The sequence below is a fragment of the Megalobrama amblycephala genome, linkage group LG16 (assembly GCF_018812025.1).
Source record: "Megalobrama amblycephala isolate DHTTF-2021 linkage group LG16, ASM1881202v1, whole genome shotgun sequence".
In the NCBI taxonomy this organism is placed as follows: Eukaryota; Metazoa; Chordata; class Actinopteri; order Cypriniformes; family Xenocyprididae; genus Megalobrama; species Megalobrama amblycephala.
In genome coordinates, this window is record NC_063059.1 from 1,665,018 (window position 1) to 1,689,994 (window position 24,977).

The 24,977-nt window shown below is 40.1% G+C and overlaps 3 protein-coding genes across 3 annotated transcripts; 1 reads left to right on the forward strand and 2 right to left on the reverse strand.

Annotated features, from left to right (window-relative positions):
* Positions 1-1,904: 1,904 nt before the first annotated feature.
* On the reverse strand, positions 1,905-7,649 carry LOC125249013 (probable 18S rRNA (guanine-N(7))-methyltransferase). The gene is made up of 12 exons (XM_048161194.1): positions 7,492-7,649; positions 5,741-5,778; positions 5,406-5,501; positions 5,241-5,323; positions 4,982-5,078; positions 4,806-4,902; positions 4,663-4,713; positions 4,228-4,313; positions 4,079-4,124; positions 2,668-2,729; positions 2,474-2,563; positions 1,905-2,166 (listed from the first exon to the last, which is right to left on the reverse strand). The coding sequence occupies exons 1-12, from the start codon at positions 7,537-7,539 to the stop codon at positions 2,112-2,114; spliced, it is 849 nt and encodes a 282-aa protein (XP_048017151.1). The 5' UTR covers positions 7,540-7,649; the 3' UTR covers positions 1,905-2,111.
* A 2,867-nt stretch (positions 7,650-10,516) lies between these two features.
* snapc3 (small nuclear RNA activating complex, polypeptide 3) lies at positions 10,517-12,306 on the reverse strand. Its single transcript, XM_048161187.1, is given in 2 exon segments — positions 10,517-11,478; positions 11,480-12,306. Coding segments are annotated over 2 exon segments (1,149 nt in total). The 5' UTR covers positions 11,783-12,306; the 3' UTR covers positions 10,517-10,632.
* A 677-nt stretch (positions 12,307-12,983) lies between these two features.
* Positions 12,984-13,874, forward strand: dnajc30b (DnaJ (Hsp40) homolog, subfamily C, member 30b). The gene has a single exon (XM_048161202.1). It carries the CDS (start codon positions 13,018-13,020, stop codon positions 13,696-13,698), a length of 681 nt encoding a protein of 226 aa, XP_048017159.1. The 5' UTR covers positions 12,984-13,017; the 3' UTR covers positions 13,699-13,874.
* The last annotated feature ends 11,103 nt before the right edge of the window (positions 13,875-24,977 follow it).

Here is a 24,977-nt window from a genome sequence, read left to right on the forward strand (position 1 = left end):
TCCATTTAAAAATATACCAATCTTCAGTCTGTGCTCTGAAGAATTCAGGATTTTTAACAATTTAAGTCAGAAAAGTAATTTTCATATCTAAGCTCAAAAAGTGGGACACACAATAAATAGGTACAACTTTATATTTTCACAAACTTTGAAAATAAATAGTTGTTAAACTCAACACTTTATCTCCAATATGTACAAAACATAAAATGTCTCGTCACATTTAGTTATGAATTATACTAATCATATCATATTAATCAAATAATAGCATGTTTTCAATTAAAAATTTTCATAAAATAAGTTGAGTAGTTTGCATCACTGGATGTTACTGTTTGTTGCTGAATATTTCAATCATAAAACATTCATCAGATATTAAAGTGGATCTATAATGCCCCTTTCTCAAGATGTAATATCAGTCTCTGGTGTCTCCAGAATGTGTGTGTGAAGTTTCAGCTCAAAATACCCCACAGATCATTTATTATAGCCAGTGTTGGAGGTAAAACATTGTAAGTAACTTGAGTTACGTAATCAGATTACTTTTTCAAGTAACTAGTAAAGTAACACATTACTTTTTCAATTTAAAACAAAACATCTAAGTTACTTTTCCTCATGTATTGACTGATAGTACTGCTCTCCTCATGTAGAGAGGAATAAAGGTCAGAGGTGTGTGTCGCTGTGTGAACATGATGCTATTGTAGTTCTAGACTGAATGTGAGCATGATTTAAAACACTGAAAACATTCAGTATTCCTCAAAATTAATAAAAACAGTGAAATGCAATCTCAGAATTTTATGCAAACCTGTAATTAATATTTTCCCATTTCTCAATACTCGGGTCACTTTATCAAAACTCTTCACACAGTGAGCACAACATGCATCAATGTGAGCTTAACTGTGGGTCATTTTTCATTGCTTTGGCATAGAATGCATTTAATGACTACATCTTTTATTTAATTTTTTTTTTTTTCTCACTTCAACACAATAAATGCAAAAACCCAGTGTACCTACAGGCCAATTTGCACATACTGTTTTCAAAACTGCTCGACTGAAGTTCAAAACAATAACACAACACAAAACTGAGAAAGACAGAAATATGCTGCATTTCCACAGTAATATTGTAATGAAATATATTCTGATTCTAAAAATTCAAATACTATCAATGCAACTATAGATGAAACTGTCTTTAAATTTCACTATCATCCATTCAAAGGGGAAAACTTGGGAATAATTTTGAACTGTAATGTAAACATGGTCATGTAACAAACTGCAGTGAATTATAAACAACAGAGAGTGTTATTCTTGTGTTGTTAAGAAATTTTACAAAACATTGTATAAGGTTACCTGATGTTAGTGTTTTTAGGTCTGTGTTTTATGACTGATAAAGTGTGTTTGCTGGTGAAAACCTTTGAGTTCTGGAAGAATGAGTTGATTTGAGACATGAATGAAGTGTTTTGGTAGATTTAGTGCATTTTGAAAGTGAAATAAACTGCTGTGCCAAGATGAACATTGGTCAGGAGAACTGTGTGAAGAGTGTTGAAAAAGTGCCTAAGTACTGAGAAATGTGTCCTAGTGATTGTAAAAAACTGTAAATTACACAAACATACTTTATGCATTTAATCTCACTTTATTAACCTGCTGACCTTCAACGATCTAATTCACCCATACTAATAAGCAGAAATGACTTTAGATTAGATGTAGAAATATGAGTGTTGAACTTCCTTCTCCTGCATCTATTCTTCTTTGCTCCAGAATCACAGCACAGCTGAAAGGATTGTTTGAGCGGCGCCCTCTACTGTACAGGAGTAAATATGCATTTGGCCATTTCTAACTATCGGGAGCACTCGTCCCCCTCAGTGTCTGGTGGTTACGGCCCTGCTTTACATGCACACTTATTAATGAATCAACAACTGAGAAGATGAAATCTGGTTTATTAAAGCTTCTGTAAATTCAGGCATAAATTCCTATAAGACAAGGAGTCCATAAAGTATCTCCACATGGCCGTTGTATCGTTTTGTAATATATAGTCCTGGTTCTGGCTTCTGATTGGCCAGTACAGATCAGAGCGTGTGACTGACGGTCTGCTGTCTGTGTAGATGCTCATACGACGCCGTTGAGCGTTCAGAAGTGAGGTCTCCTGTGACGACCCGTGTACTTCGTGTCGGCCCTCACGTCCCTGAGAGAAGAAACACAACACAGCTGAACATCCACAATAAATCAGATGAGCAGCGACCGCTAACATCTCTATAGTGCCTTCATTTTCTTAAAGGACCCCAGTGTCTCAGCCTTTCATTAAAGACCAGTTTCCAAATCCGTAATGACTCGTCTCTGTCACATGATAAAACAGGCCCTGTCCACTGAAGACGAGAGCCCGTATATTCAGTGTGATGGTGAAAGCGGTCGATCACTACAGTAAAGAAGTGTTCATATCGCACACGGCTGAAACAGTGACATTATTTAAAATAACAAAAGCTGAAACATACTTCCCCTGCCGGCGCCGTCTTTCCTTCTTCTCCATGATCCAGTCCTTACTCTTCTTCACAGACTTTCCTTTCATGTTTTTGAAACGGGACCTTTCATGAGAAAGCGCACAAAACCAATTAAAGACGGAAACGTTTTTTGGGATAGAAGAAGAAAGCATTTGAGGAGCACTGATGTGTCTTCATGTGTGGTTTACCTCTGTGACGTAAACTGAGCCTGAGTTGATACGCCTCTGTCAGTCGCCTCTGAATCTAAACCCTGGAAAACAGAAACAAGCTCATGAACACGCTGTGTGTGTGTGTGTGTGTGTGAATGTGAGAGAGAGAGAATGTGTGTGTTTCAGAGGTCGCGTTAAACAAAAATTGTCCGTCATTGACAGAATTTTTTAATCAATGATGGAAAATCTGACAGATTACACTGAGGGTGATCTATTGTAAATTGTAACTGTAATTCCCACCCTTGTCCAGTTGGTGGCAAGTGCGCTCCAATGTAGCAGCAGAGCACTGGATCCAGAACAAACTTAAAGGGGCTCTATGTAAGATTTTTTCTTTAATAAAGCATAAAAATACCCTAATATGTTTGCAGATATTTAGGAAACATGCTAAGTTCACCTACTTGTTTCTCAGAGATACAATGTTACAGCCAGATATTCTACTGTGAAATGTGTGTTCCGTGTCGGAATGTCTGTCTTTGTTTTGGTCTCTGTGAAACCGTGTGCTGCAGTTTATCCAACACCGCGTGTTGTAACCATGGAAACCAACAAACAAACTGGGTCAGAGAACTGCAGATTGTACTTTGCCTAAAAAGCCTCTGAATCCATCTAAATATCTCTATGACTGACAGCATATTAAAACAGATAAATCAACTCATCAGCGTACAGTGTGTAAGTCTCCTCAGCTTTCATTATCAATCACACTCCCTCTTGTTGCGTGTCCTCAAGCTGGCAACCCGCGTCTTTGAACGAGGGGGCGGGGCAAACAATATTTTGAATTTGGACTGCAGTACCTATTTCATTCCTACATAGAGCCCCTTTAAACTGGCATGAATCTTTCGCTATGCATTTAATAACGCACAGGCGAGTACCCAGAAGCTATCACGCCACATTAAAGAGCGCCAAAACAGTATTTATTGCTTGAATTTCTTAATGCAATGGACAGAATTTGAAAACTGAGACTTTGTTTCGTATCAAAAGCAACACAAAGCTTTAAGCCTACTGCGATTTATTGGATGGGAGACGCACTGTACTGTTTATTCATCAACTGAAAACAACATATACCAAAAGATTGACTGGGATTTACGAATCGATATTGGTCATAAAAATGAGAATATATTAAAATTGCTGCGGGGTGTGGTGTTGAACATGAAAAGTTACGCAGTCTAATCTGTTAATCTGTTCTTCAAAATAAATGCATAAGCCTATATCGTCCTGTAGGTTCATAATTAAAAATGAAAATGTGAACAAAAATAAAAGCATTTAAATGTGTTATTCTAATTAAAATATGAAAATTAAAATGACGGGTAATAATAGATTATGACGTAATAAAAATGACGGACAATGTTTAAGTCTAACGCAACCTCTGGTGTGTTCATACTGAGGCTGTACACACCTTGGGCAAAACACCTGATACACCAGCAAACAAACACAGGAAAAATCTGCAGACAAAAAGATTTGCAGTGTCACTCAATATAATACACTAGACACATTCCCATTAAATATGTAATCGATGATGATGAAATGTCAAGCTGAAGGAGTTACTTTTTGGCTTTGCTGCTGTTGGGATAATCCACAACCAAACCGCCCGTGAAACCGGCTTTCATGGCCTGAGCCGTTATCAGCTCCAGCTGAGAGAAAAACCACACAACAAACTCATCTGATGAGCATTTCAATGTCATCGCACAATACCAGGACTTGAACATTTATGATTTATATTACTTTCTATATAGCACACAATGACAAATCTAAGAAAGAAAAACAAAAAGACCTTTTACTTAAGAGACAAACAGCAAAACTACTACTAAAATATGAAGTAGAAATGATTTCCACTAGGTTTGTTTTCCAGAGCAGAAAAAAGAAAGGGGTAAACAAGAAAAGATGGCAAAATGTTAAGAGATAATGCTTGTTTAATGGTTTGCCTGAACTCAAATAATCTGTATTTAATCACTGTAAATGAGAAAAAGCAGAGATCCCGACCTGCTCTGAGTTTTCAGGGTAAATCTGGAAGACAGCGCGCGCTCCTCTCGCCTACAACAACAACATCATCATCATCATCATCATCATCATCATCATCATGTCTGTCAGCTCCTGCTGATGAAACCCCAGCTGACCGAACTCACCAGAGCCGAGTACAGCGTGCTGAAGAAGCGGTACAGTCTCTTCGGAGGACTGTGTGTCTTCTTATCCGCGTTACACAGCCACTGCAGCGCTGAAATACTGACGCAACAGGACACACGTGACATGTGACTCCAAACAACCTGCCTTCAGCTCTACACAACTCTTCATGAGCTCATACCTTATGCAGCCGTCGAACATGCCCGGTCTGAAGGGCATCCCCTGACCCATGTCCCCCAGCACCAGATCTCCCTCCACCTCCCGCCGCAAGGCCACATCTGCACAGAAGCACATGATCCATCTACTGTCACACTGATTCAGGCATGACATGTTCCTTTACTTTCAATCTGATGCTATAATGAGACTCTAAGTGAGTCAGACTCGTGCTGGTCAACAGTGTGTGTGTGTGTGTGTGTGTGTGTGTGTGTGTGTATATTCACCCAGCATGGCTGTGCTGATGTCCACACCAACCCAGTAGTGACCGACCTCAGATAAATAATCTCCACTGAGTCCGGAGCCGCAGCTGACGGATTCAAGCAGGATAAATCAGGTGAACAGGGCTTCAACAGTGTCACACGTTCATGGAGTAACAGAGCGGCGCTTACCCCACATCCAGCAGGTAACAGGGCTGATCGTCCGGCAGACTGAGCAGCTCCACGGCTCGCTCCGACATCTGTGACTGGATCTCTATGATCCGAGAGCTGCAGAGAGAGACAGATGGATGGACAGACGGACACTGATCACTTACATGCATCGTGTGCATGAATTTATGATTCACATTACTATGTTGTATAATTATTAACAAACCTAAGTTATTCATTTGTTCTAGTATTAGATGTTAAATATGGACACACAAAAATAAAAAGTATCATGCACAAAAAAATCCTCATTACTGTGGTTAATGTCAGTGTACTGTCAAATAATCAGCGTTTCTACTTACTTCTGTGAGTATTTCTTGGCCTCATCTTCATTGTAGAACTGTAAATGTAAAAACATCAATTAGCATTTGCATATATAATGCACAACAAACACACGATTAACTTATGATAAAAAAACTTAAGGGTTAATAAGGGTTTAAGGTTTAAAGGGTTAGTTCACCCAAAAATGAAAACTCAGTCATTAATTACTCACCCTCATGTCGTTCCACACCCGTAAGACCTTCGTTCAACTTCAGAACACAAATTAAGATATTTTTGATGAAATCCAATGGCTCAGTGAGGCCTGCATAGCCAGCAATGACATTTCCGATTTCAAAACACTGCTTTATAAAGCATCGGAGCATAAATGAATCAGTGTATCGAATCATGATTCGGATTGCGTGTCAAACTGCCAAACTGCTGAAATCATGTGACTTTGGTGCTCTGAACCGCTGATTCAACACACTGATTCATAACGCTCCGAAGCTTCCTGAAGCAGTGTTTTGAAATCGGACATCACTAAATAAGTCGTTATTTTGTTTTTTTTGGCGCACCAAAAATATTCTTGTGGCTTTATAATATTAATATTGAACCACTGTACTCACATGAACCGATTTAAATATGTTTTTAGTACATTAATGGATCTTGAGAGAGGAAATGTCATTGCTGGCTATGCAGACCTCACTGAGCCATCGGATTTCAACAAAAATATCTTAATTTGTGTTCTGAAGATGAATGAAGGTCTTACGGGTGTGGAAAAACATGAAGGTGAGTAATAAATAACATTACTTTCATTTTTGGGTGAACTAACACTTTAACTGTCATGCACTGATTGACCCTCAGCCGACTGAAGCCCTTCAGCAGGATTATTCTTCATATTCTGTACAGCGGTCAGTTCACTACTTTCCCATTATTAAGGGCTGACATTTGCCACCTAAAACTTATCTTTAGGGTCCAGCCGTTTGAAAGAAATTTGATCGGATTTTGGTTATTGGATTGGGATTAATCCAAACTTGGTTTTGATCAGGATCAAACCTGTCAATCAAAACGTTTTAATAAGATTGGGATACCTTTGATCTAAAATAATCCTAAAATTATCCCGATCCCAGCAGAAGGGTGGATCCAGGATGGATTTCAGGTACAAAATTTAATAAAACTACTATAATCACAATATTTGCTTACATACATGATATTTAGTCCCATTCACACTCACAACACTGCTGATCCGGATCTGTCAATCTGGATCACAGCGATCCAATCAAATGTTGCTTTGAAAAACCAGCAAAAAAGTAAGATGGATTACCTGATCCTGGATAGCAAAACTGGGGATTTCCCAATCCGGATTATTCTGATCCAGATTAAACTGTTTGTAGTGGATGTTTACCTTTATAATGGTCTTTTTTTTTACACCTTATGTTATAAAAATTTGTATGCATCTTTTGAGTCAAATTCCTACATTTAATAGGATAATAAGATGCTGTGTGTTACCAAACAAGAACAGTATCTACAAGAAAAGAAATGCCTTGATTTATTCTGCAAAACTATTCTTGAATGCCAAGATCATTCATTAAAAACTAAACAGGATGCAGTTTGGGTTATTTGATTATTATGATCAATTATTGGATCATTTATCAACTCAGAACACAGAAATGACTGAAATATGTGCATCGTCTCCCCTCAGTGTACAGCAGATGTCGGATAGACAGTGTTTGTGTGTGTCAGTGTGTTGTTGACCCGTCGCTCTTCAGTGTTGTGTTCATGTAAATTCACTCACCACCTCCGGAGGTGCCATATGCTCCGGTCTACGGCAACTTGAAGACATGATGATACTGACAGAAAATAAACCTGCAACCAACTACTACAGATCACAACACTACTGTAACAACACGTGTGTCCAGCGCCGATGACGTCATCTCCAGGCGACACGCTCGTCGGTTCCTGTAGGCGGCGCTGAGTCTTGAAAAAAAGTCTTTTTCCACAAATTGTGTATGTATGCAAACTGTTTATCCAAGATACACACTTCTAGTAATTGTGCAGTTAATTTTCATATTGTATTTTCAGAAAGTTCTGGGATATTTTTCCTCTCCTCAAATTTGTCACTACCGAAACACAATAATAAATCATTTAATAAGAAGGGTCACATTGACCTATTAAGAGTTTGTTAACATCTACCTTGTAAATATATTTTTTGCTATTTTTAAAAAGTTTTCACAGGTAAATCAACAACAATTACAATTTTAACAATATTTCAAGTGTAATTTATGAGATTTGTTGTATTTTGAATCCAATCGTTCTTTGTAAAAGTCATAAAGTTTATCAAACTGATTTCAAAGTGAAGGATTCATTAGTTTGAATAAACATTGAACCAAACACTATCATAACATCTTATACTTTATTTCTGACAAAACATCCCATGTTTCGGTCGTGACTGCATATTATCAGTAGTGACTGTATTCTGTAGTGACATCACATTACAGGATTCTGTTTATTATCCCCAAATAAATGATTGTGTTCACTTTTATCACGACCAAATCAATGAGGACATGTTTCGGTAGTGACAATTTGAGATACTTTTGAGTCTAGCTCAAAGATGATAAGCAGAACATGTTAGCTAACACAGTTCTGTGCTGCGTTTCCCAAAAACATCGTAAGCTTAAGTTGATCGTAGCTACATTGAAACCAATGGAGCTACGATCATCTTAGGCTTACGATGCTTTTGGGAAACGCTACCCTGAACAGTTGTAGACAGAAAAAACCAAAATTTTATCAAATAACCCCCAAAAAATTGATGTCACAACCGAAAATTCACCACCTGTTTCGGTAGTGACAATTTTTTGATACTTTTGAATCTAGCTCAAAGATGCTAATCAGCACATGGTTAACTAGCACAGTTCTGAACAGTTGTACACATAAAAAAAACTAAATTATATCAAATATCCCCAAAAAACAATGATGACATGTTTCAGTCGTGAATGTTTTGGTAATGACAATTTTATATGAGTCTAGCTCAAAGATGCTAATCAGAACATGTTAGCTAACACAGTTCTGAACAGTTGTAGACAGAAAAAAACAAAATTTTATCAAATAACACCCAAAAAACAATGATGACATGTTTCAGTCGTGAATGTTTCGGTAATGACGATTTTAGATATTTTTGAATCTAGCTCAAAGATGCTAATCAGCACATGGTTAACTAGCACAGTTCTGAACAGTTGTAGACACAAAAACTAAATTTGATCAAATAACCCTAAAAAACAATGATGACATGTTTCAGTCGTGAATGTTTCGGTAATGACAATTTTATATGAGTCTAGCTCAAAGATGCTAATCAGAACATGGTTAGCTAACACAGTTCTGAACAGTTGTACACATAAAAAAACTAAATTATATCAAATAACCCCAAAAAACAATGATGACATGTTTCAGTCGTGAATGTTTCGGTAATGACGACTTTAGATATTTTTGAGTCTAGTTCAAAGATGATAATCAGCACGTGTTAGCTAGCACAGTTCTGAACAGATGTACACATAAAAAAAAATTATCAAATAACACCCAAAAAAATGATGTCACAACCGAAACTTCACCACATGTTTCGGTAGTGACAATTTTTTGATAGTTTTGAATCTAGCTCAAAGATGCTAATCAGAACATGTTAGCTAACACAGTTCTGAACAGTTGTAGACAGAAAAAAACAAAATTTTATCAAATAACACCCAAAAAACAATGATGACATGTTTCAGTCGTGAATGTTTCGGTAATGACAATTTTATATGAGTCTAGCTCAAAGATGATAATCAGAACATGGTTATCTAACACAGTTCTGAACAGTTGTAGACAGAAAAAAACAAAATTTTATCAAATAACAACCAAAAAATTGATGTCACAACCGAAACTTCACCACGTTTCAGTAGTGACAATTTTTTGATAGTTTTGAATCTAGCTCAAAGATGCTAATCAGAACATGTTAGCTAACACAGTTCTGAACAGTTGAACACACAAATAACCCCAAAAAACAATGTAAAAACTAAATTTTATGGAATAACGCCGATTTTAGATATTTTTGAATCAAAAAAGTTTGCTTAATTGCACAAAAACTAAATTTGAAAAAACCCTAAAAAACAATGGTGTTTGGTAGTGACAATTTTATATGTTTGTTAAAGCTGCACACAGATTTTCAGACTTCTGAACACATTTAACTCAGAATGATGATCTATCTGCTGTGAAAGAGAGGCTATGAGAGGAATATTTCCTAAAAAAACTAAATTATATCAAATAACCCCAAAAAACAATGATCAGGAATGTAGAAGTGTGTTAAAATCAGTCTCAGACAATGACTCAAACACACACTGTTTCAGTAGTGACATGAACATGCGGGACACGTTATTTTACACAAAGTTTCATAATTTAAAAATAAAATAAATATATATTTTTTTTACTTCACTTTTTAAAAAAATATATTTTTAAAAACAATGAAAAAAATGGCAAAAATCATTTTCACAAGTTGAAATTTAGGGGTTCGGGACAGACACCTCCCAATTGAAAGTACCAATAAATAACGATTTTATACATATTAAACTTACTGATATTTTAAATATTATTGTGGGATTCAATAGATAATAGAAGGATCTTAGTAATAATGTAAAATCTGAATACTTATATGACTTTTAAGTGTGTTTTTGGTTGTGTGACAGCAGTAACGGCCAATACACTACTCTAGAGAATATAGTCTTTCAATTGTAAGGAATGTTTTTTTAATTCAAATATTTATTGTGGCAGCTACTGATTCGCAGCATACAAAATACTTTTGAAACAAGATTTTATTTAGAAGAAAAAAAAAGTCAAAACATTTACAAACAATATAATTGTCTATAATCCCACATATAGTCTGAATACTGAAGATACATTGGCTCTGGGATCAGTTAAATGTGCCTGGATCAACATAGGCATAGGCCAGGAAATCTCCTAGCTTGTTCCCTTCATCGTCATAGTGAAACATCCGGAAGCACTGGTCACAGTACAGGCAGGGGTCCGTCGGGGCCAGAGCATCGCTGGAGGTGATCCACCTGCTGATGTACAGATGACACACAGAACACTTCCGGGTCACGACCCTGTGCTTGTGCGTGATGAGCGGGTACAGCTTCATGTCCAAACAGTCGTCCTGATGGACCAGCCGGACGTCAGTGAGGATAACGACATGCTCACAGTCGCCCTGGTGAGTGTAGTAATACGGAAACCCGACCTTCATCTTCAGGTCGTAGAAAGACGTGTCCTCCATTGTAGCAGTCTGGAAGTGCGGGAAGCCTCTGGACTGGGCCCATTCCCGCGTGGTCTCGCTGATGTCTCGGCATTCTGGGAAGCGTGTGTCATTGAAGAAGGTTCCGTTGAAGAAGAAGAAGGCAGACTTGTAATGGTCCTTGCTGATGAACTGAGGCACCATGTCCGGGGTGTTGCTGAACTCTCCGAACACCTGCAGGTCGCTGACGCAGCAGATGGCGTCTCTGAGCTCGGTCAGCCTCTGGGAGCCCAACACGTGTACGGTCTGGAAGGCCCTCACTCGCTTGAAGCGCTGGAACAGCACCGGGTACATGATGTTGAAGCTCAGGACCATCTCGCCCTCAGGGACCAGGTCTCCGGGGCTCTCCGGCTTCTTTCCCACAGATATCATCTCCAGTTCATTGGCGTAGACCTCATGTCTGTCGAGAGTGTCTCTGGTCAGAGTTTCTTTATAATCCTGTCTTCTCTTGCGTAGTTTCAGTGTGGACTAGATGAGGATCTGATGGTAAGCTGTCTGGGTCTTCATGTCCGCTCTTCAGAGAATCAGCGCCGCAGATGTTCTTGAGCTCCTCCAGTGTCTTTGGCTCAATCCCCATCTCTTCAATGAACTCCACATCCTCGACCTCTGGAGCCGTGGCGCAGTGTGAATACACCTCTGGATTTAACACTTCCAGCCATAAATCTCTGAATGTGCCGATGTGAAACTCGCTCGAGTTCACGTTGACGAATTCATACACGGGCACGTTTTCGTGCTGCTTTTCTTCGTGCATCAAAACGCTTCCTTCCGCCATAATGAGCTTGAATCGATCGACATCGCCAAGTTATTATCTTCTTCTGTGGATTTTAAGGAGTGGTATCTGATAAACAAGTGGAGATCTCACACGCCAGCCTCAACGAAGTGAAAGAATACAAACAAGTATCTAGTAATCGCAGTCGAGTGTGATTGGTCCACTCTGAAGAGCGGTGAGAAAAGTAACGGGTGTCACGTGACAGCGGCGTCACTTCAGATGCGTTATTAACAACGGTTTACATAGAAATATTGATAATGACAAACTATACACTGAAATCAAAGCGTTGAAATAGGAAAATTGTTATTTAAAAATGTAATTTAGAAATATTAGAAACGATCAAGCCCCGCCCATTTTATAATTTTATCTGCTGTTAAAGCTGCTGTCCGTAACTTTTTTGTGTTTAAAATTTACACAAATTATATAATAAGAGAGTACATAATTAATCACTTTTTTTGTTTTATCCTGAATCACCTATAATAAGTGTTTATATTCGGACTCTTTTCCGTACCGCTGCGGAGTAGAACAGTATCTGTGTGACTCGCCATAGACATAAACAGAGAGAAGTAGCTCCGGCTACAATGTTCTTCCGCAAAGACGCATGCAGTTCTGTTTATCAACCGCTAGCGCGCCAGCAGCTTTAAAGGGATAGTTCACCCAAAAATAAAATTCTGTCATTATTTACTCACCCTCAGGTTGTTCCAAACCTGTATAAATTTCTTTGCTCTGTTGAACACAAAGGAAGATATTTTGATGAAAGTTTGTAACCTGCTTTGGGGCAAAAATACTATAGAAGTCAATGGTGCCCCAAAACTGTTCAGTTTCCAACATTCTTCAAAATATCTTCTTTCGTGTTCAACAGAACAAAGAAATTAATTCAGGTTTGAAACAACCCGAGTAAATGATGACAGAATTTTCATTTTTGGGTGAACTATCACTTTAACTGCCATTCTAGCCGTTCCCATGAGTGGATTGAATAATGTAAAATGAATTTTGAGTTGACAAATATTTTACAATTAATGTTTTAATTTTTGATTAATGTTTTTTATTTTTAATTAAATTAATATAGATATTCAGTTTGAATACGATCTTACCCCACACTAACCAGCAGGTGGCGGTAATGCACCTAAAAGTTGAATGCAAACCGCCATTAAAAATCACGAAGAACCTCTTTGCCCAATAGTACGCCGTTTCCTGTGTATTCTGTCTCTGATTGGCTGATTTCACTGTTTTGCCGGATGACAGGTCTGGTCATGGCGGAGGTCAGCGGCTGTGTCTGGAGCGGGGCGCAAAAACTCTGTGTTTTTAAATCGCTCCGGACGCGCTGTCACTTTCACCCGCTGCGTCTGACGGGAGCTCGCGCGTACAGCTTCCGTGCGGCCGGCGATTCCTCCGCCCCGCTCCACCGCAGCCGAACCGCCTATTACGACATCCTGAAAGTGTCCCCGAACGCCACGCAAGCCCAGATCAAGAGCGCCTACTACAAGCAGTCGTTCCTGCACCACCCGGACCGGAACCGCAGCCGCAGCGAGGAGGCGGCGCGGAGCTTCGCGCTCGTGGCTGAAGCCTACAGTGTGCTCGGCAGCAGCGGCCTCCGGAGGAAGTACGACCGCGGCATACTCAACCAGACGGACGTGCAGAACGCCGGGAGACCGTCTTCCTCAGACGCGTCAAAGCCTCGACGCGCCCCGAACGCGTCCAAGAGCGGCGGCGACGCGTACTTTGACTTCGACGCGTTCTACCAGGCGCATTACGGCGAGCAGCTGCAGAGAGAGAAGCTGATGAGACTCAGACGAGAGCAGCTCCAGCGGCTGCAGCAGGAGAACTTCCGCAAGTGGAAGCAGGAGAAAGTGACTGAGGTGACGGTCGCGTTTCTGCTGGTGTGCGGAGGCGTCATCCTCCTGAGCCTGAGGTCCTGAAGCGGTGTTTTAATGACTGCACATGTTCACAGATGGACCTGAACTCTCTTAGCAGTCAGCGGGGGTCTGTGTGTTTTCTGTCAGGTTATTTATTTTCAGGAATGGAATTATTATTCACGGTGAAATGTGATTTAGCCTAAAAAGGTAAAAACAATAATAAACAACAATCCACTGTGTTTATATCTTCTCCCTCTTGCAGCATGATGAGGGCGGGGCAACCTGTCACTCACATGAGATCCACCAATAGCAAACCACAACCATCCAATCAATTCCCCACAGACAAAATCAAGCCCCGCCCTACATTTGTTCTTGTTTGCGAAGCGTTTCACTCAGATATGATATCCCACAATCCTGTGTGTTTGATTTATTTGTGAATCAGTCAGCACATATTCTCCTGAAGCTAATGTCTGTGTTTACTGGAGCAAAGCTGCCGGTTTTCCATGTTCAGCCAAAGAATATCCACTAACAAGAAGCGACACTCAATAGAGCGTTCCACTGCAACACCAGCACCAGCAGCAGCCCTGCGTTTCCGCCATTCTGGGGTGAAAGCGAGTGTCAGTCCACTAGTTTCTATGGCAAGATCAGCTGCTTTGTTAAAACAAAATGTACATTAAAGCTGAAATCCAACCTGAATGATGACAACACAGAATAAAATACTATCACTAGTGATCATCAAATCCTTTTAACAGTTTATTTTACACACTTTGTGTTTAAGACTTCCACTTTTTTCACAAAACCTTTTTGCTTTCTAGAAACCCAGTCAGTTTGGATTAAAATTCTTTAAAAGGCTTATAAACACTGAATTATTACCAACATATGGAATTAAATTAAGGACATGCATCAGAAAAATTGGGAATGTTGGACAATAAATATATGATGATTTTGCAGTGTTGTCTAATGTCCTTTAAAGCAAAAGTGTCCAAAAGTGGGAATTATGGGATAACGGACACAGCAATGCATCATGTATTATAAGATCATTATGTTTGTAGCATGATTCAATAAACCGTACAATATATATATATTACAATTCAGACCTAGATATTATTATTATTACTCCACTAGGTCTGAAATATATTGTTCGCTGCAAATATGATGATCTTTAATTTATTAATTATTAATTTACTATTAATAAATGTGTAAAGTTGCATAAAATGGAAATACTCAATAAAGTAGGCTAACTACATTACCTCAGATGGATGAATGGTTGGATTCCACAACTGGTAAAATAAAACATATATAAGGCAATACAACATTTACTATAGGATCATACAATTTACTGGTGACTTAATTTAAAATCTGTTCTATTGCGCTTCTGATTTGGCAGTGAAATTCGCTGATTTTGGGTGCGTAAGATGTGAAGGATTCAATGGTCCAGTTAGTATTTTCACCCCATAATGGCGGCCACGGTACCGGAGCGCCATCTAGTGGCTGTTACCCAAAAAGTATCAGAGTGTCGCCTCTTGGGTTCTAAGCTCTTTGGTTCAGCAGAAGAAGATGCTCGTCATTTATTTTTCCCCACATGTGTATGTCTGCTGCTACAGATGTGTATTCATCTGTTTCAGTCAGGTGACTTCCGTTCATCGCCCATATTTATGATCAAAGTAATGACAGTGAATACAAAAACACATGAACAGGAATAAATGTTGATCACTAAAATCATCCTATCAAATCTCACACTGCAGACACTTATTGAAGAGTGTGTGTTGATGCGACCAGGGCTTGACATTAACACCTGCCAAATGTAACGCAGTCACTCCTAGCCACTTTGGCGGGTTGAATTTGATATATGTCAGTGGCGTGCGGCCCATCTAAGCTGTGAATGCTCTGCAAGCCATTCGTGGACTCTGCAACTAATATTAACATTATAAATTACAATTAAAGCCCTTGTTTGAGGTGTACCATAAAACCTACAGGATTGGTAATGCTATGTAACTGTCTAACCCACTAACCCAAGTGAATTAAATGACAGTAATTTACTGTAAATCTGCCAGATACTGAGACTTCCAGGTGAGCTGACCTACAGCAGCTTTTGCGCCTTCACGCTTTTGTTATGGAGCGTCATCATCGTCATGCGTTCTCATTGGTTTACTGGCCTATGGCGGATCTCATGGGCAGGATAAGCTGTGAGCGGATCGCTCGCCCAAGAGTAAAAATGAGCTGCTGCCAGATCTCGATCATCTGCTGGTACAGTGGTGAGGCTGGATTTTCCAGGCAATTAAATTGACGCCATGGTGTTTTTATTTGTTGTGTCTGATTTAGATCTGTGTCATAAACTGATACGTTGAAGTGTATCGTTTCTGTGACACTAGCGGCATCTAGTGGATTACAAAAATACGGCATATTTTGCAAACACACCTTTCGCATGTGGCGCCTCCGTCGACTCAAACATAAAAGCTCTTACAGGTGCTTGTGAAGACACGTCTCAACAGGGAAATATGGGCTGCTCTCAAGTCCCAACATATTAGAAATACTTTTCGCTGTGTTGCTATTTGTCAAGAGCAAGCAAATGAGTAAACTAACAATGTCTAGAGAACGTGAACGTCTCGCTTATTAGCTATAAACCCATTAAACGTAACGGCATTGGCCACATTTATTTACATGACGCACCACACATACCCGGTTAAAAAAGTCACCGCTCGCCACTGATATATTTAATATACACTTTTCAACTGTAGTCTAAAAAAGGCTAAGAAAAAAAAAAATTGGGATGGGAGGAATTTTTTTATGCGGTGATGCGCTATGATATCGCGGGGCAAACGAATTGCAATATTAATTTAATAATAAAAGTATCATGATAATAAGAAAAATAATTTAATAGCCTTGCATGCCCACTGCTATACACAAATGTGAAGGGATAAACAGCGTTTGGGCATGGCATCAAATCGATTAACTGTTTTATCCAAATCCACATGCATGGACCGTTCAGTGGAAAGCCACATCCAGATTGATTCCCATCGCTGGAAATGATTCAGCACATTTAATAACTCCTGGATAAGGATAAACACACACTTGGGTTTTGTGGCTTTCAACATATTCCAGATCAAATAAATACGTCCCTGAGCTGTTTGAGAAAATTCAGTTGTGCACGATTTAAAAAAAAAAAAATCTGAAGTGAACACGAACAAATCTAGATAGACGTGATACTGATGAACATGGACAAAATGTAAGAAAAGCTTCAACTTTATTCTGCAATCAAACACTTTCTGTCCTACAGAGAGTTTGGGATGATGTGATAACGGAGCCGACGGACACCAGAGATGAGAAACAAGAACCAAGATAAGCTTTATTTACAAGCAGCAAATCAAGAATGTTGAAGAGAATAAAACATTAAAACAGTCAAAAACTGTAACACTAACATTTCTTAAACTGACATAATACATAAATACTTAAATGAATGACAAGTAGTAAAATACGATAGATAAGTCATTCAAAAATGAGAATAAATGAAAAAAAGTCTACATATAAGTTGTAAAACAGTGACAGGGAAAAACGTGGTGAAGGAGGACGAGCAGCGAGGAGAAGATCTGAAAGTGAATCAGAAACCCAAGTGAATCATTTGAACAGCAGAAGATCTGAAAGTGAATCAGAAACTCAAGTGAATCATTTGAACAGCAGAAGATCTGAAAGTGAATCAGAAACCCAAGTGAATCATTTGAACAGCAGAAGATCTGAAAGTGAATCAGAAACTCAAGTGAATCATTTGAACAGTAGAAGATCTGAAAGTGAATAAGAAAATCAAGTGAATCATTTGAACAGCAAAAGATCTGAAAGTGAATCAGAAACTCAAGTGAATCATTTGAACAGCAGAAGATCTGAAAGTGAATCAGAAACTCAAGTGAATCATTTGAACAGCAGAAGATCTGAAAGTGAATAAGAAAATCAAGTGAATCATTTGAACAGCAGAAGATCTGAAAGTGAATCAGAAACTCAAGTGAATCATTTGAACAGCAGAAGATCTGAAAGTGAATCAGAAACTCAAGTGAATCATTTGAACAGCAAAAGATCTGAAAGTGAATAAGAAAATCAAGTGAATCATTTGAACAGCAAAAGATCTGAAAGTGAATCAGAAACTCAAGTGAATCATTTGAACAGCAGAAGATCTGAAAGTGAATCAGAAACTCAAGTGAATCATTTGAACAGCAGAAGATCTGAAAGTGAATAAGAAAATCAAGTGAATCATTTGAACAGCAGAAGATCTGAAAGTGAATCAGAAACTCAAGTGAATCATTTGAACAGCAGAAGATCTGAAAGTGAATAAGAAACTCAAGTGAATCATTTGAACAGCAAAAGATCTGAAAGTGAATCAGAAAATCAAGTGAATCATTTGAACAGCAGAAGATCTGAAAGTGAATCAGAAAATCAAGTGAATCATTTGAACAGCAAAATATCTGAAAGTGAATCAGAAACTCAAGTGAATCATTTGAACAGCAGAAGATCTGAAAGTGAATCAGAAAATCAAGTGAATCATTTGAACAGCAGAAGATCTGAAAGTGAATCAGAAACTCAAGTGAATCATTTGAACAGCAGAAGATCTGAAAGTGAATAAGAAAATCAAGTGAATCATTTGAACAGCAGAAGATCTGAAGGTGAATCAGAAAATCAAGTGAATCATTTGAACAGCAAAAGATCTGATCATGGCATTTTTTTTTTTTACCTTTATAAAAAGGTAATTTTCCCCTAACCTTGGCTATCAATCTCATGTTAATTAGAATAACTCACTGTAGGGCTTGTTATTTTTTCCATGGCAGAGGAAACAGAATCTGCATCAGAAGTGGCATTTAGATACATGTATAAAATTGAATATGAATGTGCAAAACAAGCATGAAAAACACTGTTTAACAACTTTACAATAAAGATCTATAAAGCTTTTGTGGATTTTACAAATTATCTTTAATATACAACATAATGAAAAAGTGACATTTCCCTTTTTGCAAAGTTCAGATGTTGATAAAATATATAACTTTAACTAAAGATACATTTTTGATTTGCAGCTGTCATGCTTAAACACTGGTTCTGCAGATTTTTGACATTTCAAATTTGCATTGTTTTTGTAACCATCACATTAGTTTATGGTATACGTTACTTTCATGTTTTGTTTTGTTTTTTTAAATCAGCTTACAACAGATTCCTTATTTGATAACACCATTCAAAAGAGCATTCACTACAAATAACATTTTAAACAAGGCACCAACAGCTTGGGCCCCTAAACTGTGACTGTTTCACTGAGTCTAATGTGATGGTTACAAAAACAATGCAAATTTGAAATGTCAAAAATCTGCAGAACCAGTGTTTAAGCATGACAGCTGCAAATCAAAAATTTATCTTTAGTTAAAGTTATATATTTTATCAACATTTGAACTTTGCAAAAAGGGAAATGTCACTTTTTCATTATATTGTATATTAAAGATAATTTGTAAAATCCACAAAAGCTTTATAGATCTTTATTGTAAAGTTGTTAAACAGTGTTTTTCATGCATGTTTTGCACATTCATATTCAATTTTATACATGCATCTAAATGCCACTTCTGATGCAGATTCTGTTTCCTCTGCCATGGAAAAAATAATGGTAAAAGCCCTACAGTGAGTTATTCTAATTAACATGAGATTGATAGCCAAGGTTAGGGGAAAATTACCTTTTTATAAAGGTAAAAAAAAAATGCCATGACAATCAATTTCAAGGGACAGTTAAACCTAAATGATAATTCTGTCATCATTGACTTACACTGTAGTTTGTTCCAAACCTATATGAGTTTAGTTCAACAGAAGAAAGAAAAAGGATGATATTTTGAAGAATGTCAGTAACCAGTTGATGGTAGCCAGTGACTTCCATATTTTTTTTTCCTATGAAAGTCACTCTCTACAGTCAGCTGTTTGTTTACTGACATTCAAAATATATTTTTAGTTCAACAGAAGAAAGAAACTCATACAGGTTCGGAACAACTAGAAGGTAAGTCAATGATGACAGAATTTTTATTTTTGATTGACCTATCCCTTTAAGGGGCATATACAAATCTGATGATTAACAGTTTACATCTTAACAGTAACAGTTTACAGAACACTGATGGGAATACTGCTTCAGAATAAATTACATTTACAACACAAAAATGATCAATTTTACTAGATGTAGTTAGTTATTGCACCTTCACAGTATTTGAAAAGAAACGTGAGTATAGTTAATGCTGCGTGAGGAAAGTGAGTCGCCGGCTGCAGAAAGTGACTCGCCGGCTGCGGAAAGTGATTCGCCGGCTGCGGAAAGTGAGTCGCCGGCTGCGTGAGGAAAGTGAGTCGCCGGCTGCGTGAGGAAAGTGAGTCGCCGGCTGCGTGAGGAAAGTGATTCGTCCGCTGCGTGAGGAAAGTGAGTCGCCGGCTGCGTGAGGAAAGTGATTCGTCCGCTGCGTGAGGAAAGTGAGTCGTCCGCTGCGTGAGGAAAGTGAGTCGCCGGCTGCGTGAGGAAAGTGAGTCGCCGGTTGTGTGAGGAAAGTGATTCGCCGGCTGAGGAGAGTCAGTGGTCAGCTGCGTGAGGAAAGTGAGTCGCCGGCTGCGTGAGGAAAGTGATTCGTCCGCTGCGTGAGGAAAGTGAGTAGCCGGCTGCGTGAGGAAAGTGAGTCGCCGGCTGCGTGAGGAAAGTGAGTCGCCGGCTGAGGAGTGAGTCAGGAAAGTGGTCGGCTGCGTGAGGAAAGTGAGTCGCCGGCTGCGTGAGGAAAGTGAGTCGCCGGCTGCGTGAGGAAAGTGATTCGTCCGCTGCGTGAGGAAAGTGAGTCGCCGGCTGCGTGAGGAAAGTGAGTCGCCGGCTGCGTGAGGAAAGTGAGTCGCCGGCTGCGTGAGGAAAGTGAGTCGCCGGCTGCGTGAGGAAAGTGAGTCGCCGGCTGCGTGAGGAAAGTGAGTCGCCGGCTGCGTGAGGAAAGTGAGTCGCCGGCTGCGTGAGGAAAGTGAGTCGCCGGCTGCGTGAGGAAAGTGAGTCGTCCGCTGCGTGAGGAAAGTGAGTCGCCGGCTGCGTGAGGAAAGTGAGTAGCCGGCTGAGGAGAGTCAGTGGTCAGGAAAGTGAGTCTGCGTGAGGAAAGTGAGTCGTCCGCTGCGTGAGGAAAGTGAGTCGCCGGCTGCGTGAGGAAAGTGAGTCGTCCGCTGCGTGAGGAAAGTGAGTCGCCGGCTGCGTGAGGAAAGTGAGTCGTCGTGAGGAAAGTGAGTCGCTGCGTGAGGAAAGTGAGTCGCCGGCTGCGTGAGGAAAGTGAGTCGCCGGCTGCGTGAGGAAAGTGAGTCGCCAGCGGCGTGAGGAAAGTGAGTCGCCAGCTGCGTGAGGAAAGTGAGTCGCCGGCTGCGTGAGGAAAGTGAGTCGTCCGCTGCGTGAGGAAAGTGAGTCGCCGGCTGAGGAGAGTCAGTGGTCAGCTGCGTGAGGAAAGTGATTCGTCCGCTGCGTGAGGAAAGTGAGTCGCCAGGAAAGTGAGTCGGCGTGAGGAAAGTGAGTCGCCGGCTGCGTGAGGAAAGTGAGTCGCCGGCTGCGTGAGGAAAGTGATTCGTCCGCTGCGTGAGGAAAGTGAGTAGCCGGCTGAGGAGAGTCAGTGGTCGGCTGCGTGAGGAAAGTGAGTCGCCGGCTGCGTGAGGAAAGTGAGTCGCCGGCTGAGGAGAGTCAGTGGTCGGCTGCGTGAGGAAAGTGAGTCGCTGGCTGCGTGAGGAAAGTGAGTCGCCGGCTGCGTGAGGAAAGTGAGTCGCCGGCTGCGTGAGGAAAGTGATTCGTCCGCTGCGTGAGGAAAGTGAGTCGCCGGCTGCGTGAGGAAAGTGAGTCGCCGGCTGCGTGAGGAAAGTGAGTCGCCGGCTGCGTGAGGAAAGTGAGTCGCCGGCTGCGTGAGGAAAGTGAGTCGCCGGCTGCGTGAGGAAAGTGAGTCGTCCGCTGCGTGAGGAAAGTGAGTCGCCGGCTGCGTGAGGAAAGTGAGTAGCCGGCTGAGGAGAGTCAGTGGTCAGCTGCGTGAGGAAAGTGAGTCGTCCGCTGCGTGAGGAAAGTGAGTCGCCGGCTGCGTGAGGAAAGTGAGTCGTCCGCTGCGTGAGGAAAGTGAGTCGCCGGCTGCGTGAGGAAAGTGAGTCGTCCGCTGCGTGAGGAAAGTGAGTCGCCGGCTGCGTGAGGAAAGTGAGTCGCCGGCTGCGTGAGGAAAGTGAGTCGCCAGCGGCGTGAGGAAAGTGAGTCGCCAGCTGCGTGAGGAAAGTGAGTCGCCGGCTGCGTGAGGAAAGTGAGTCGTCCGCTGCGTGAGGAAAGTGAGTCGCCGGCTGAGGAGAGTCAGTGGTCAGCTGCGTGAGGAAAGTGATTCGTCCGCTGCGTGAGGAAAGTGAGTCGCCGGCTGCGTGAGGAAAGTGATTCGTCCGCTGCGTGAGGAAAGTGAGTCGCCGGCTGAGGAGAGTCAGTGGTCAGCTGCGTGAGGAAAGTGAGTCGTTCGCTGCGTGAGGAGAGTGTGTATACAGATGCACCGCCGGCCTATCAGTGGTAAACTCAGTGGCTACTGGCAATTGTATAGTGAATTCCCGCGACAAGTCAGTAGCCATATTTTTGGACCTTCCGGCCCGCCATAATCCTCTAGATAAAAAAACTTAACAGGGCTCTCAAGTGTCACGCATTGAGCGTGACAGTCACTCATTTCGGTCTTTTGTCACGCACTCCCGCCACACATTGCATTTCTCACGCAGAAAAACTATTTATCATATATTTAATATGCCGCAGCGCCCAAAGTGTATCTGGCCGCGCCGCTCTCTCTATGGAACCGGGAAGGAATCAAGCGCGTCTCGAACCTGCCACTTATCAGCCAATCAAAAAAAAAGAAAGAGGCTACACAATAGCCAATCAGAAAATAGCACTATTGTATCTGGGTAAGATTTAACGCAACAACCAATGAAAAAAAAGCATAGCCTGGAATTGTTCACCATCATCGTCGTTCACCCACAGAGGAAACCACTGGAGCTCTGAGTGAGCATCACTTTGAGCACAGAGTAAGTCATGATCTCCTGTTTTAATGTTACAACAAATTCACAACTTGTTTGACACAAACAATGACAACTTGACTGCTGTTAGATAATCAGATAATCAGCTGAATTATATACTCACCTAGTTTACTTATTTATTTATTGGTCAGCTTATGATTATATATTTTTATTCATTTGTTATTTTTATCTATAATGAAGTGGTGTGTTTAGTGCATTCTGGATTGGTTAACAAATCAAAGTGACCATTAGTTCCACAAATACAGACACAGGCTCCCACAAATAAATTAATTCAACAAAGGTAACCTCTTTTGCTACATATTTTTAATGGTTTAAATGTGTACTCTACATGTTTGACCACTTACGAACTCTCATTTAGCCTACTATATGTTGTGTACATGACTAATGTGCCCAACCATCAGCAATAAATACTTTACTTTTAGAGCACAAAATTGTTTACAAGATAACAAATTTCTTCATTGATCTAGTCACTTAATTTTGCTATTAGAATGCACTAGATTCATGCATTTAAATTTAAAATGTACAAAATTTTCCTCCGGGGGGGCATGCCCCCGGACCCTCCTAGAGGAACCAATGTCCACCCACTACAGTCTCACAAAATCCTGTGGGAAACACTGTGGATGCATTAATCATTGCATCTGTCTTTCAAAGATGTCAGGTAAAAGGCAACTAATAAGCATCATCTCATTCACCCTGAGGCCAGGTTACAGGATGCTGGCCCAGAGAAGTTTTTTTTTTTATGGGGGGGGGGGGGGGGTGTCACTCTTGCCTGTCTCCAAAACTTGAGAGCCCTGACTTAATTACTTGAAATAAAATAACCTGATGCACTAAAACACATATAAAATATAAGTAAGGGATAATCCATGGCTAGCCATGCTGTAAAGGATTTTAATGCACGATGTGAAGCGTTGCTTGAGCATATAACTTAGCTAACATAGGCTAACATAATGATTCTTTAATGAATTTATTAAAATTATTTATGAATGACAGGCAACAGTGACAGTGACAAGGCAATCTTTATTCTAACTAATCATATTATTTATTTAAATGGAGTGTGGAATAAAACCGGCGTCTCTAACCACAGTTTGCTATAAATATAAAGACACATTACATTACATTAAATACATTAAAATAAATGAAAAACAAAACAAAAAAAAACACACACACACACGGTTTATAGCTGCTCTGAGACGCATCAGACCTGCAACAGAACAGAGGCACAAAACTCCCGCAATGTCTCATTTAAAAGAGAAGCAGTGTTTTGTTCTGTCTTTGGCGCAAAAAGTCACTGAAAGTGTTAACTGGCCATTTAGTTTTAGTCTTTTTCGTATTGACCTCATCTTTGTCGTCTTCTATCTAGCTCTGCCGGTGTTAAATCTTTGTGCCGCTTTTTGTTATTCAGCGTCTTCTCCAAGTCTTCTATTTCGTCTTGTGCCTGGACCCATCTCTCAAAATTGCCATATTCACCATACAAATGAAACGAAATAATTCATCCATTTAGCCTACCTAAATAAACGCTTTCATATATGTCTCTCACTCTGTTTGCAAGTGTAACTGTGTTACTATGGTTACCAATGTTTAAGGCCCCGGTATACTTCAAACGAAATCGAAGAACGAACTGATGTGACGTCATTTCGAACAAAATAAGGCCAAAAAGAAGTTCGTTTTGTGTTCTTTTTGGAAGTTCGAAACTGCTTGCCAAAGCAAACTTTCAGGAAAAGTTCACTCCAGCTGCAAAACACCTTCGTACTACCATTGGTCAGTGATGATAACGTAACAGGAGGTGTGCCCCGAGGCTCTGCCTTCACTCGTGTCAAACACGTCTTTGACTTATTTCGTGTGTTTGAGTTCGCTGAGGTAAGATTTCCGTGAGTGAAAACATGAACTGGATAGCCGCTTTATAGTACAAAATGAAGTTGTGCTTGTAAAATGTATGTGGGCGGCGTCAGATGTTCGTTTACAGTATATCGCTGGTCACGCATTTCAAACTCCGTTTTACACCTAAATGATGAACGAAAAAGAACTTCGTTTGAAATATACCGGGGCCTTTATAGTGGCGGATTGATTTCGATCTGTAATCAAACTGACCGGAACTACCTGTGCATTAAACGGTTTTATTGCACACCTTCCAGCCAATCAGAATCGAGTATTTAAACAGACCAATGTATAAAAATAAATAAAAAATAAAAAATAAATTAAAAAATTAAACTAAAATAACAATGAAAGCAGAACTACTAAAAATGTGGATGTACTGTGTTTTTTCTAAAGCCAGATTGGAAATCTGACATTTTATGATC